The sequence below is a fragment of the Myotis myotis genome, unplaced genomic scaffold (assembly GCF_014108235.1).
Source record: "Myotis myotis isolate mMyoMyo1 unplaced genomic scaffold, mMyoMyo1.p scaffold_m19_p_11, whole genome shotgun sequence".
Taxonomy (NCBI): domain Eukaryota; kingdom Metazoa; phylum Chordata; class Mammalia; order Chiroptera; family Vespertilionidae; genus Myotis; species Myotis myotis.
The window spans coordinates 15875855-15889264 of NW_023416315.1; the positions used below are offsets into that span (position 1 = coordinate 15875855).

The window sequence follows — 13410 nt, forward strand, 5'->3', positions numbered from 1 at the left end:
ATGACTTTCTTGTACTCTTAAAACTGGAGGGCAGTTAATTGAAGGTTCTGGATAGTTGACTCCAGGAACACTAAAGTTTTATACTTAACTAGAGGCCCGTTGCACAAAGAGATTCGTGCAATAGGCCTTCCTTCCCCTGGCTGCCAGCACCGGTTTTCCTCCGGCACCCGGGGCCCAGGCCTTTGCTGCTCCGGCTGGAGCTTTCAGTCTTCGCTCCGTCGCTTCTCCCCTATGTATACAAATTAGCCGCCATCTTTGTTGGCTTAATTTGCATACTCTCCTGATTGGCTGGTGAGCGTAGCAGAGGGATGGTCAATTTACATGTTTGTCTATTATTAGGTAAGATGTTCAAATATTTCCCTTAAAAATGTCAGAAAAGTATTTATGAATAAAATTATTTCTGAGGTTTGCTTCAAAATAATCCAGTGCAGAGAGGGAGTATAAGGAATTTAGATGAAACAAGAATGGCTCTATGTTGATAATTGTCAAAGTTGATTAATGAGTAATAGTGATTCATTTCACTATTCTCTTTTCTTTTACAAATTAAAAATTTTCCATAATAAAAAGTTTTAAAAGGGCAGTTATTGTTTAATGGGTGTAGGACTACAAAGGCATCTTAATTCTCTCTGTAATGTTTTGTTACTTAAATAAAATCTAAGGCAAATATGGCAAAATACTACGATTCGAAATAAACAAAACTACATTAAGTGAAAGAGGCCAGACACAAGAGGGCATATTGTTTGATTCCGTTTATATGAAATATCCAAAATAGGTCAATCCATAGAGACAGAACAGGTTGGTGGTTGCCAGGGGTTGGGAGGATGGAGATATAGGGAGCAACTGCTTAATGAATATGGGCTTTCCTTTTGGAGTCATGATAATATTTTAGAACTTGATAGAGGTGAGGTGGTCGTTGCACAACATTTTGAATGTACTAAATGCCTCTGAATTGTTCATTTTAAAATGGGTCATTTTATGCTATGTCTATTTCACTTCGAGTTAAAACTAAATCTAAGAAAGGGGAGAATTCAAGAAGGACAGGTATTTATTGAAAAGGGTCAAATACCACAGAAAAGTAGAGAAGGATATAGATTAAGATGTCATTAGACCTGGCAAGTAGGAGGTCTTTTAGGAGAAGTGTGCTAGTAGCCAGATTGTTAAGGGTTGCAATAGGCGGCCCTGTGCAAGGGCTTAAGGGAGTCTTGAAGCATTTTGTAGGATAAGGAGAGTCAGTGGAGAGGGAAAGACTGCAGATAGATATAGGAGAGGAGATATTTGTACAGCAAGACTAGAAAGAGATAAAAGAGGATACAGAGGATCAGCAGGGAGGGGTTAGCCTCAGAAAGGGTTACAAATATTAATATTGGAGAGAAACAAATAAATATAGAGATAAGTTTATGATTTCCAAATTTCACTTGGAGAGGGGAGTGATTGAGTTGACACCTGATAACTCCTATTTTCTCTAGGAATGAGGAAGTAGGGTTTGAGGAGTCATGGGAGTTCACCATGAAGGAATAACAAGGCTGTCTGGGCTTTGAGGGCCTTAGTGGAAATCATAAACATCTTCCCCACCCCCACCCCTCACAAATCCACAAGTGAAAAAGCTAATTGTTAAAAGCATTGTATAATTAACATTGTCTGACAAATTGTTAATCAGAAATAAAATGACTGCACAGTACCATCTGTATGACACATGATACTGGATTCGTGACATATTATGAATATACTTAAAATAGTTTTATGTAACATGCAACAGAAAGATCAGTCAGGGATAATTGGAGAAAGAGCAGATTGGAATCTATTGAGGAAACATTAAATATCAAACATTCAACTAGGAAAAGGAAATGAAAGATCTCCAGGAGACAAGTTACTATTAAAGAAAGATAGAAGCAAATATTTCACTAGAATTTTGAAATAATGAAACTACTTAAAAACTGATAAGAAGAGAGAGGGTAGATCACAGTTGCCTTGATGAATTACATAGTTATTTCTTTGAGAAAGAAGGAAATATATGCCTTAAAGTTTACAATAAGTATTTTTAAAGTTTTATTGTTGTTGTCGTTAACCCTGGCCGAGTAGTTCAGTTGGTTAGAGCATTGTCCGATACACCAAGGTTACAGGTTCATACAAGAATCAACCAATGAATGCATAAATAAGTAAAACAACAAGTCAAGGTTTCTCTTTTCCTCTCAAAAATCAATCAATAATTTTTTTTTTAAGTAACTGGTAGAGCACATTAAAAGGAAATTCAAAAATAATTTTAAAACCTTGAATGCTTATTAGTTGAAACTTAAGAAAAATGAGTAGCTAGCTATTCACAGTAAATGCCTTTAAACACATTTTCGACTCCAGGATAAACTTGAATATGTCTACAAAATGGACATCTTGAAATGTGATAGTCACTGATGAGGCAAGGTAATCATCTAATGATTCCACTGAATGAAACATAATTCCACAGGTAATGTGCCTTGTGGAATTCATGGCATTAAAAGATTTTTTGCATAATGTGATGATAAGTCTTGGAAATAGAATTTCCCTCTATAGATTTTAGTTTAGATCTGAATATCTCCCTAACAACATTGATTATTTATATTTGACTTAGCTTTATAGTGGCCTACACAGAAGCATGGAAAGTTTTTTTTTACAGAATAGTGAATGGGATAAAAAGTTAAAGCCAGCCCTAACCGGTTTGGCTCAGTAAATAGAGCATTGGCCTGTGGACTCAAGGGTCCCAGGTTTGATTCCAGCCAAGGGCATATACCTTGGTTGCAGGCACATACCCAGTAGGGAGTGTGCAGGAGGCAGCTGATCCATGTTTTTAACTCTCTATCCTTCACCCTTCCCCTCTGCAAAAAAATCAATAAGATATATTTTTTTTAAAAAGGTAAAATCACATTGGTACTTTAAATATAGGTGTTTTTTTTTCTAACTGTGATAAGATATACCTAACATATTTTTTACCATTTTAACCTTTAAAAAAAAAAATCCTCACCTGAGGACATAGTTAGAGCGAGGAAAGGGGCGAGAGAGAGAGAAAAAAACCATTGAACTGGCAATCCTCCAGTGCACAGGATGACACTCGACCAACTGAGCCACTACAGCCAGGCAACCATTTTTAAGTACACACAGTTCAGTAACCATTTTTAAGTACACACAGTTCAGTGACATCAAGTCCATTCACATTGTTGTGCAACCATCACCACTATCCATCTCAGTCCTTTTTTTTTTTTTTAATCATACCAAACAATATAATTTATCTATTTATATTGTGGTAAAAACATAAAATTTACCTTCTTAACCAGTTTTACGTGTGTAGCTCAACAATGTTAAGTATATTCACATTGTTATGAAATAGATCTCCAAAACTTTTCTATCTTGCAAAACTGAAAATCTATACCCATTAAACAATAACTACACTTTCTCCCTTACCCTCAGCCCCTGGTAACCACCATTCTACTTTATGTTTCTATGAACTTGACTACTTTAGATACCTTGTATAAGTGGAATTACAATTTTATTTTTCTCCAGAAATAACTGACATATGTTACTGTGTAAGTTTAAGGTGCACAGCATGATGGTTTGATTTATATGTATTATGAAATTATTACCACAATACAGGGTGGTGCAAAAGGGGGTTTACAGTTGTTTGTATGAAAAATAATACCAAAATTAATAAATAATAATACAAGAATAAACTCTGTTTTGTGTACTCATAACTGTAAACCTATTTTTGTCCAACCCTGTAGGTTCAGCTAACATCCATCATCCTAATAAAATAAATAAGAAAATTTTTTTCTCCTTTTGATGCGAATTCTTAGAATCTACTCTTTTAAAAAGACTTTCTTATTAATCACACAGCAGTGTTAGCTATAGTCATCATGATGTACATTACACCTCTGGTACTTATTTATCTTATAATTAGAGGTTTATTTATACCTTTTGACCCCCTTTCCCCCATTCTGCCTCTTCCCACCCTCTGCCTCTGATCTCCCAAGTCTGATCTATTTTTCTATGAGTTTTTGTTTTTTTTTCCAGATTCCACATATAAGTGAGATCATACCGGATTTGTTTTAATCTACAATTTATTTTTAATCTAAAATATTAGCAGTTACTGAATGAAATTGCTTGTTTTCTTCTGGAGCATTCTGATGATAGTTGAGCCTGAGCTCAATCAATATACTGAATTATATGGTGCAATCATATTTCACAGCCCTTGTTAATGATCCGTTCCTGAATCCAGAAACTCAATGTCATCATGTTGGAGAGTCACTAATTAAATGCTCAGGTAGTACTTGACTTTGAAGTTATTTATAAAATATTAATTTTTTTCTTTGAATATTAAATGAAACAGCATAAGAAATATGAGATAGAAAATTTAGAGAAGAGTGTAGACTTAATTACTACATTCTTCTGCAGTTAGCATTTATTATTACACTTCAGCATTTAGCCTTTGTTGTGTAACACTGAAGTTTTCATTGAGTGGAGAGCCTCATAGGTTTCGGTTCCAGTTTTGTCCTCGGTATGACCTTTGTTAATCTTTTAATTTCTTTAAGTTTAGGCATTATTATCCCCACTAAAATTCTAATGCATAAAGGTGGAGATAATGCCTGGTCTACCTACTTTAGTTACGAGAATAAACAGGGAGTATTACCTGAAAAAGCTCTGAAATATTAGCTTTAGAAATATATAGCACTATATTTCATCTTTTCCAAACTCTCCATTTTTATACACCTTTCTGCTGAAAGTGTCATGCTGCCCTGGACTAAAAAGTTGTGCTTTTTTATTCCCCGAGTCCCTATCTATTGGATAACACATTTCAATAATAAACTCACAATTAAAAATTGGTCAACAGCTTTTTTTTTTTGCTGAGACTAGGTCTAGGAATGAGGGAGTAAGGGATACCAAGAATAAACTAGAGAAGAATTTCCCTCCCTTCTTTCTTATTCACTCTCCCATAACTTCCCAGCTTTGAGTCTAATTTGGGAGTATAGAGTGTGCTGAGGGATGCAGAATGAAATGACAGGTTAATATTAGAAATGTTACTTTGGGAGAATCTCAGGTTTGAATCCTCATCTGTAGTTTCACTTAAATTACAACAGGTATAAAAGCATTGTGACTCAGTGGTTTATGCAACAAGCTGGAAACTCAAGACCTGTGGGTTCTGGCCATGAGACTGACATCTGTTTTGTACAAGTGAACTGGCCAAATTACTTCCCAAGGTTGTTAAAAACAAATAAAAATAGAACTCACAAAGAGTTGTAATGCCATAAAAACTGTAAAAAAAAAAAAAAAAAAGGTAGCTTTCATGAGAGGAAAGTTGTGAAAATACTCCAAAAGTTAAATTTTTTATACAGATATAAAGCATTACTTTGATCTGAGCTAGAGGGGAAAGAGACACTGTGAATAGGAAACAGGCAGGTAATTCTGAAACCTCTTTCTGATTACTAGTTTTAAACTCCCACCCCCACCTTCACAGAAGTACTAAGAAGAGAGATTTTTGAAAATGGTGTTTGGCTTTCTTCTCAGCCCTCCTGTATTTACCCAGAATGCAGGTGACGTGTGTGTAGGGAAGGAGCCTAAAAAGAGGAAAGCTACAAACACACTAATTCTGAAACGCACCTTAAGACAGCACGAGGTGGCTTTCCTAGAAGGTGAAACTCAGGTTTGGAGAAGTTGAGAGACTTTCCTTGAGTAAGAAATGAAGTGGGTTTTTGAACCGCTCTCTCTTTTCACTGCCCTATTCTGTTTCAAGAAAAATCAAAATGTATTTGTGGAATAAAAATGTCAACCGAACCTGTCCTGAAAGCTATGAGGAAGTCAAGCTGTTCCTGGGATTCTCCCCATCTCTGCCATGGCTACCTGGGTTATATCATGACATCTCTACGTATCTCTGCATGCCTGCTTAACACTCCTTTCCTGACTAACCAGATTCTTTATACTTTCTACTCTCCCACAAGGCTTCAGCCTGCCAAATCCCTAACTCTACTCCATGGCATTCGGCTTTTGCCCTTTGCAGCTTAACGACTTATTCTCTCTAGGTGTCCTAGTTCAGATTCTAGTGAGAACTGATTGGACCAGATCATGCTTCTACTCTAGGCAAAAGATTGCTGGCCAGTCTACATAGATGGGTTAACTTGAGTCAAGTGCCCAAACCCTAGGCTGTGGCGAAGGCTGAGCAGGACACCCAAGTTCCTTGAGAACTGTAGTGTAAGTAGGTGGGAATTCTGAAACTTAGCCTGTGCCATTTAAAAAATCTCCCAAATAAGATCTGTTATTTTTTCTTTTATTTGCATATTTCTATGCAAGATACTGGCATTCTTTTTCTCACCCTGATTGAAAGTCTAAAAAATTTTTAAATAAATTGATTTAATTTTGTTGTAAAAGTTGTCTCTTTTCTACCAAAGATTCTCAAGGCCCTCCTAGAGGTGACTACAGCTAAGATTTTGAAGTATCTTTCAGAAAAATTCTATGTATGTTCAAGCATTTTATCCATACTCCAATGTACATTAGTGGAAGAATACATGTGTGTCTAGCTTTCCTCATTTAATAAACAGATCTTGTAGCCCACTTCACAGCAACATTATAATTTTTTTCATTTTTAAAAGGTGTAATAGAACTTAATTATATGTATGTGATCTGTTTTTTTAAACCAAGTGTCCTTTTGATAGATAGGTATGTTGTTTCCACTCTTTCCATTACATATAAGGCTGCAATAAGCATTTATGTTTGTACACAGCTGTAAATGGTACCTACAAATTTTTCAGTCAAAGCATGCATGACACTTATGGACAAACTGCCTCCAAAAATGTTGTGCCAATTTCTCTTACCATCTGTTATGAATGTCCTCATTTGCCCATACCATGCACTGTTAAAGTTCTGTTAAACTTTCTGCCAACCTAGTAATTTCATCTACCTTCCTTCTTGCCCACTAAGTTAGTTAGTCACCTTGTTCTGTGATTTCTTTCAGTCTCTCTCACCTCTATCTGCATCTTTCTAAAGGCTAATTTTGGGGGGGAGATGGGCTGGTTAATCCTCACCAGAGGATATTTTTCCATTGAATTTCAGAGAGCGGAAAGGAAAGGGAAGAGACAGAGAGATAGAGAAATATTGATGTGAGAGACACATCGATTGGTTGCCTCCCACACGCAACCGCGGTAAGTGCCCTTGACCAGACTCGAACCCGGGACACTTTAGTCCACAGGCCAATGCTCTATTCACTGAGCCAAAGACTCTACCTGTGGGTCACAACCCCTTTGTGGGTCAAACGACCCTTTCACAGGGGTCGCCTAAGACCATCGGAAAACACATATATAATTACATATTGTTTTTGTGATTAATCACTATGCTTTAATTATATTCAATTTGTAACAATGAAATTGGGGGTCACAACATGAGGAACTGTGTTAAAGGGTCGCGGCATTAGGAAGGTTGAGAACCACTGTGCTAGAGCTATCTGTGTCTTTCTTTTCTTTTTGTAGCTTTGTTGAAACAAGGCCACCAAAAATTATGGTTGCCTCCCCCCCCAAAAAAATTGGGAGAGAGATTATCTGCGTCTTTCTAATTGCAGCATTATGAATTTAGTTTCTGCTTTTATTGCTTCATGTACTGGCTTCCAATATCTCTCATATTCTCTTCCCTTAATAATTCACAATCTACCCAGAAGTGACAGATTAATATTTTTCAAATGTTGCTTCTATCCTCAGAAAACCTTGGTGGCTCCCACTGCCTAAAGTAACAAGTTCAAATCCTTAGCAAGGTATTCAATGCTCACCAGCGTTCAGTCCCAGGCTACTTCTAAGCATTCACCTGGGAAATGGGGCCTACCACAGATATTCCCTATTTTAACCAAATTCACTGACCAATTTGATCTGTAAGAAATGTTTGTGAGTCTATGTCCACGAATCAAGTCCTTCACTACTGTCACAGTATCACAAGTTTATTGTCCTTAGTGAAAGGCAGAATGGTGTTGTAGTGAGAGCAAAAAAGGACTTGCATTCTCATTTTTTGGCTCTACTAAGAATAGGCTGGGAGACCTTGGGCAAACCACTTACTTTGTAAAATGGGTTATTAGACCAGGATATGCTCTGATCACTAAGATTTACAAAGATGTGTAAAGACTTACAAAGTCCATTCTACGGAGAAAAGTCTGTTCAGCTCAAAGTGTTGCGAATCTAAAGGCAAGGAGACTAACTGCCTTTCAGTTCAGCATACACTGCCCCCCCCCCCCCCCAAGCGTGATATGTACAGTACTAGGACGCATTTCGAATCTCAGGCCCTCACTCGCCAGGGTCTCTAGACGGATTTGCAAAAAGCACAAGTCCTTTCACGCAAGAGGCAGTTCCTTCTCTTGGCTGTAGCCATTCCCAGGAGCAGCAAGGTCTAATTGCCTTCAGCAGACACCAAGACCTACGGACTGTGAACCTGCAGCCGAAACGACTACAATTCCCAGCATGCCTCTCCCCACCTCCGCCCTCTCCCGCCCCGCCCCGCGGCTCCCGCCCGCCCGCCGGATCTTGTAGTCCCAGCCCAAGGCAGGCGGCGGTACGGCAGCGCCGTAGGAATACGCTTTTCCCACCTAGTCGGCGGTGAGATCCAAGTCCCAACTAAACTCTTACTCCGGCTCACTAGGGTTTGTCCTGCTCAGAGTCGCACTCCCTCCGCCCAGCTCTCCTCAGAGCTAGAGCTTCCCGGTCGGAACCCGCCCCGGAAGTGGAATCAAGTCGTCCAGACGACAGGCAAGGCGCTTCCCAGCCAATCCCAAGCCGGCTGGGGCCGGCGGGGCGGGGCCAGGAGGCGGGGCGGGCGGGGGCGATCGGCGTGGCGTCGCGCCTGGGGGCGGAGCCGAACGCGGGCTGCGCGTCTGGGTGGCGGCTGGGGGCGCGCCCGTGGGGAGAGGCGGCGGCGGCGGCGGCTGCTCGTGGGGAGGGGGGAGTCAAAAGGAGGAACCGGGAAGGGGGGGCAGGGCGAGCGGAGAGCCGTGTTCCTGAGGCGGTGGCGGCGTCTCGGACGGAGGAGGAGGCGGGGGAGGGCGGGGAAGGAGGATGGAGCAAGCTGGGGGTTGGGGTTGGCGCTAGCTGCCGCGGCTCGCCGCGTCCTGGGGGAGAGCGGCGGCGGCTTCTGGAAGTTGTAGGGTCGGGTGCCGGGCCGGTGCCGCCGCCGTGAGCGGCGGGGAGGAGGGGGCAGCGGCGGGGGTCGGCAGGGAGGGGGCGAGCCGGGGGAGCGAGCTGGGGAAGACGGAGCGGGCTCTGCGCCGGGCGGGCGGGCGGCGGCGGGGCGGCCAGCGACCGCAGCCGGGGCGACGCGGGAGGATGGAGCAAGTGGAGATCCTGAGGAAATTCATCCAGAGGGTCCAGGCCATGAAGAGTCCGGACCACAACGGGGAGGACAACTTCGCTCGGGACTTCATGGTGAGTCCTTCCCCTAGTTGTCGCCTCCTCTCGCCGGCACCGGAGCCTCCCGCCGCCTTCCCGGGCCGGCAGCGCTTTGTGTGCGCCGGTGAGGAGAGGGGCGGAGAGGCGCGCACCCACCCCGAGGACCGGGTGGTCTCGGGGGCCGGCGGGAGGGGAGACCGCCTCCGCCCCTCGGTCTCCTTTCCCCTCCTCCCGCGCTCTGGGCGCAAAGGGAGAGGCCACCGGGCCGGGTCCGCACTCCGCGCTGCCGACCACCTATTGTTTCCCGGGCCGGGAACCGGAGGCGAGTGCGGTCTCTCGTCACCTCCCCGTCCACCCTGTCCCTCCTGGGAGGGTCGGGGCAGGGCGTCTGCTCCGGGGGGAGCGCGGATCGCGGCTGCCGGAGGGGCGGGGGGCGTTGCGGTTGGCATTCCTGTGTGGGGTCCCTGTCCCCCGCTGGTCTCGGAGGCGGACGAGGTGGAAGTCGTGCGCACTGGCTTCGCAATTGTTATCTCCGCCGCCCGCGAGAGGGTTGCCTATAAGGTAGCTCGAGGTTTGCCTAATTCCCGCGTACGTCGGTCCGGCCCCTGGCCTCCTGAGCACCAGGTTGGAGGCAGAGTTGGGGTCAGCGTGACTTCAGGGGGAGGGGGGGTGTGTGTGGCGGAGGGAGGGTTGTCCAGAAGGAAACCTTTCGGCTCCCCAGGGGATCCGGCCGAAGGCGGAGGGGATGTGACTATCGCTTCCTATCCGGGGTGGGGGTGGGGAGCTTGGGAACAATAGTCCTGGCGGGGCGGAGGCGACGCTGCGGGCCGGAGCCCTGAGCGGGGAGATAACCTTCGCCGCCTCCCGCCTCCCCCCTTTCCGCCTTCTGCTCGTGCTGGTGGGCTGGGAAGGAGGTTAAAAGTCTAGTGGATGAAATTGGTCTGGAAACATCCCTTTGAGGGGGGTCGGATCCGAAGGCGTGGGACCAGAAGCCGACTTCCTACATTGGCGCCCCCCCCCCCGCCCCCCTCTTATTTTTCTGCCGGACTAACGTTCCTTTAGGGTTGTTTCCCGGCTTAGGAGGCGGCGGTGGCGGCGGCTGCTCCTGCGGATGTTGCGCAAGACTGGGGCGTTGGAAACCCTGGAGGTCCGGGGAATGGAAGAGGAAGTGGGACTTTGGGAAGTGGTTCCTTCTTGGCCTCGGCGGGATTTGGGAATGGGAGATCGGCTCGGGGAAATGCTGTTCCTGGGCAAAGTCCTTCCCAAGAATCACCATCGAACTCCCTATTTCTGGATTGTGAAAAGTGTGCACAGCGAAGGCATAGAACATTAGTGAGCAGCAGACATTGTTTAGTTTTTGCTTCAAAGTGGTTTTGTTTACAAGGTGCAGGTGAAATGACTTTTAGTACTGAGGTGCTTTTTCATATTTTAAAGAGACTTCGGTCTAGTAAAGCTTTGGCGTTAAAATGAATAACTTATAGATCCACAGTCTTGCTGAGCTTTGTGATTCCCGCTTTCTAGATCAGTAATAGGGGACAGCAGTAAGGTTTTGTTAATATCTTTTGACGGTGGAAAAATACAGATTTAAATAACCTATGCTTATTTTAAGCATTTTCTGTTAATATTTAGCTTATGTATTTTTTAAAACTTACTTTTTGATCAGAGAAGGGTAAAGAAAAGAGGACTTGTCCCTTAATACAGAGAATTTTGATGGTGTTGCTATCTTTGAATGATGTCAATACTTGGATGGAGTCCCTGTTTTACTATAGCAAAAATAGAAGAATATATTTACTTAGAATATTTAAAACTAGTCTTTTGCAGGCTTATTTTGGTTATGGAAGGATAAGAGGTGAGGTCTTTGGCCACTTTGCATGCTGGTCATCTTGTTATCCCTAGGCATATCCTGTCAGGAAGGAGCATTGTTTGGTGATGCGGACCATCAGGACAGGTGCCCAGTCTCTGAACTGTACTGGGGAAGTAGCTCTAGGGTTCATGCTTTAGGGATGAGTCAGGGATTCCTATTGAAAATTTCATTTCTCAAGGACTGAATGAATTTCCTTTTTCTTTCATAATACCTAGGAATAGCTAAATGATTTTACATTTGAGATTTGATGACTAAGGCCATTCATTATTTTGTAGTGCTTGCTTTTAATTCCCTGACTTGATAAGCAATACTCTAATTAAGGCTGCTAGTTGGTGCTCCTTTTCCCCTTGCCTGGAAGATTGGAGGGAAACTACCTTCTGCCATAGAGAGAGAATAGTCTATAACAGAATGGAAGATCAGCTTATTGTTTGTTCTGTTATTCTTAAATTGTGATGTGGGTTAAAAAATACATTTAAAAATTTTAGCATTTTAGAACTGAGTCTTAGATATAATCTAGCTAGGATAACCCTATTCAATTATAATGTTCATCATTTCAAATCTGGAAATTACAGAATAATAATTAAAATAATGCCTTACCCTTAGAAAAGCATCTAAACTGCTCTTTTTGCCCTAGCCAGTTTGCTCAGTGGATAGAGCGTCCGCCTGTGGATTGAAGGGTCCCAGGTTCGATTCCAGCCAAGGACACATGCCCAGGTTGCGGGCTCTATCTATCCCCAGTGTGGGGTGGGCAGGAGGCAGCCAGTCAGTGATTCTCTCTCATCATTGATGTTTCTATTCATCCCTTCCTCTCTAAAATCAATTAAAAAAATAAAAATAAAAAATAAACTGTGCTCTTTCCGTTATTCTATCCAGCCTTCCTATAGTCCAGCAATTTTCAACCTTTTTCATCTTGTGGCACATAAACTATTTACTAAAATTCTGCAGCACATCAAAAAATGTATTTTTTGCTGATGACAAAAACGGTATAATTTTGATTTCATTCACACCAGATGGCTATTGTTTTGTTGGCTGTTGTCATTTTTAAATTTGACAACTGAAGGGAAAAGAGATCAGTGTCCCTGACTAAATAGTCAGGTATTCCTTGTTTTAAAAATTCTTGTAGCACTCTGGTTGAAAATCGCAGCTATAGTCCCATCACTGAAAGGCTATCTTTTTTAATGATTTAAAAAATATCTATATAACATTTTAATTTATGCAAATAGGCTTGTTTATATCTTACTTTAGACGTGAGTCTATAAGTATATGTAGATCAGCATAGTTCCTTTTAAAAATATTTACTAAAGTATAGTTGACAACATTAAGTCTGTTAATGTTTTCTTTTTTCAAAATACATTTTATTGATTTCAGAATGTAAGGGAGAGGGAGAGAGTGAAACATCAATGATGAGAGTGAATCATTGATCAGCTGCTTCCTGCATGTCCCTACGGGAGATTGAGCCTGCAACCTGGACTTATGCCCTGATGGGGAATCAAACCTGTGACCTCTTGGTTCCTGGGCCGATGAGGCTGGGCTTGTTTGATAATGTTTTCAAGCTTCTCTGTGGCCATACCACATATATCATTTTATATTCTTGGTTGTTGTTTTTTTTTAACTTAATATTTTGATAAGTGCTTTTCTTTTGAAAAAATTGTTTTAAGCTGCTTCATAATATTTCACCTGGCGACTAATGGTAACTTAACCATTTCCTTGTGATTGAATGTTTAGGCCATTTATTTTCTGCTCTTATATATCATACTTCTGTGATGAACATTTATGCATAAAACTTTGGATTATTGCATAAGATATCTTCTAGTACTGGAAGTAAACATTTAATACATGCTTATAAGTAATTTTTGAAGAAGTGTCATTTATACAACTGTCAGTAATGTAGAAGTGTTCATATAATTATCTTGATCTTTGATAATTTGATGGTTGAAAAATGGTATCTTGTTTTAATTTGAATTTCCTGATGACTAGTGAGGGTAGAGATTTTTCCATCTGTCATTAACTAGTCTGTGAGCTGTTAGACCTGTCTTTTACTCCTGTCTGTGCCATTGGTTAGCTACCTAGCTTTGGGCAGGCCACTTAACAGAAAATGAAATGACTGAGTACTCTCATCTTTAAAAGAAGAATAATGTACCTCCTTTACAGAGCTGAAGTATGGGACTCATATTT

The 13410-nt window shown here is 42.1% G+C and overlaps 1 protein-coding gene across 21 annotated transcripts in view; it reads left to right on the forward strand.

The window, feature by feature from the left end:
• The first annotated feature begins 9215 nt into the window (after positions 1–9215).
• PTPN12 (protein tyrosine phosphatase non-receptor type 12) overlaps positions 9216–13410 on the forward strand; it is a 108899-nt gene continuing 104704 nt past the window's right edge. For 6 of the 21 annotated variants that reach the window (XR_004970812.1, XR_004970813.1, XR_004970814.1 and 3 more), the window contains exon 1: positions 9218–9407. Coding sequence is in view for 14 of the 21 variants with exons in the window: in XM_036327634.1 (XP_036183527.1) it covers positions 9309–9407 (99 nt within the window). In the remaining 7 variants the exon portion in view is untranslated. Of the gene's footprint in view, positions 9408–13410 lie in introns of all 21 variants that reach the window. The other 15 variants (XM_036327631.1, XM_036327640.1, XM_036327633.1 and 12 more) reach the window with 5 other exon arrangements.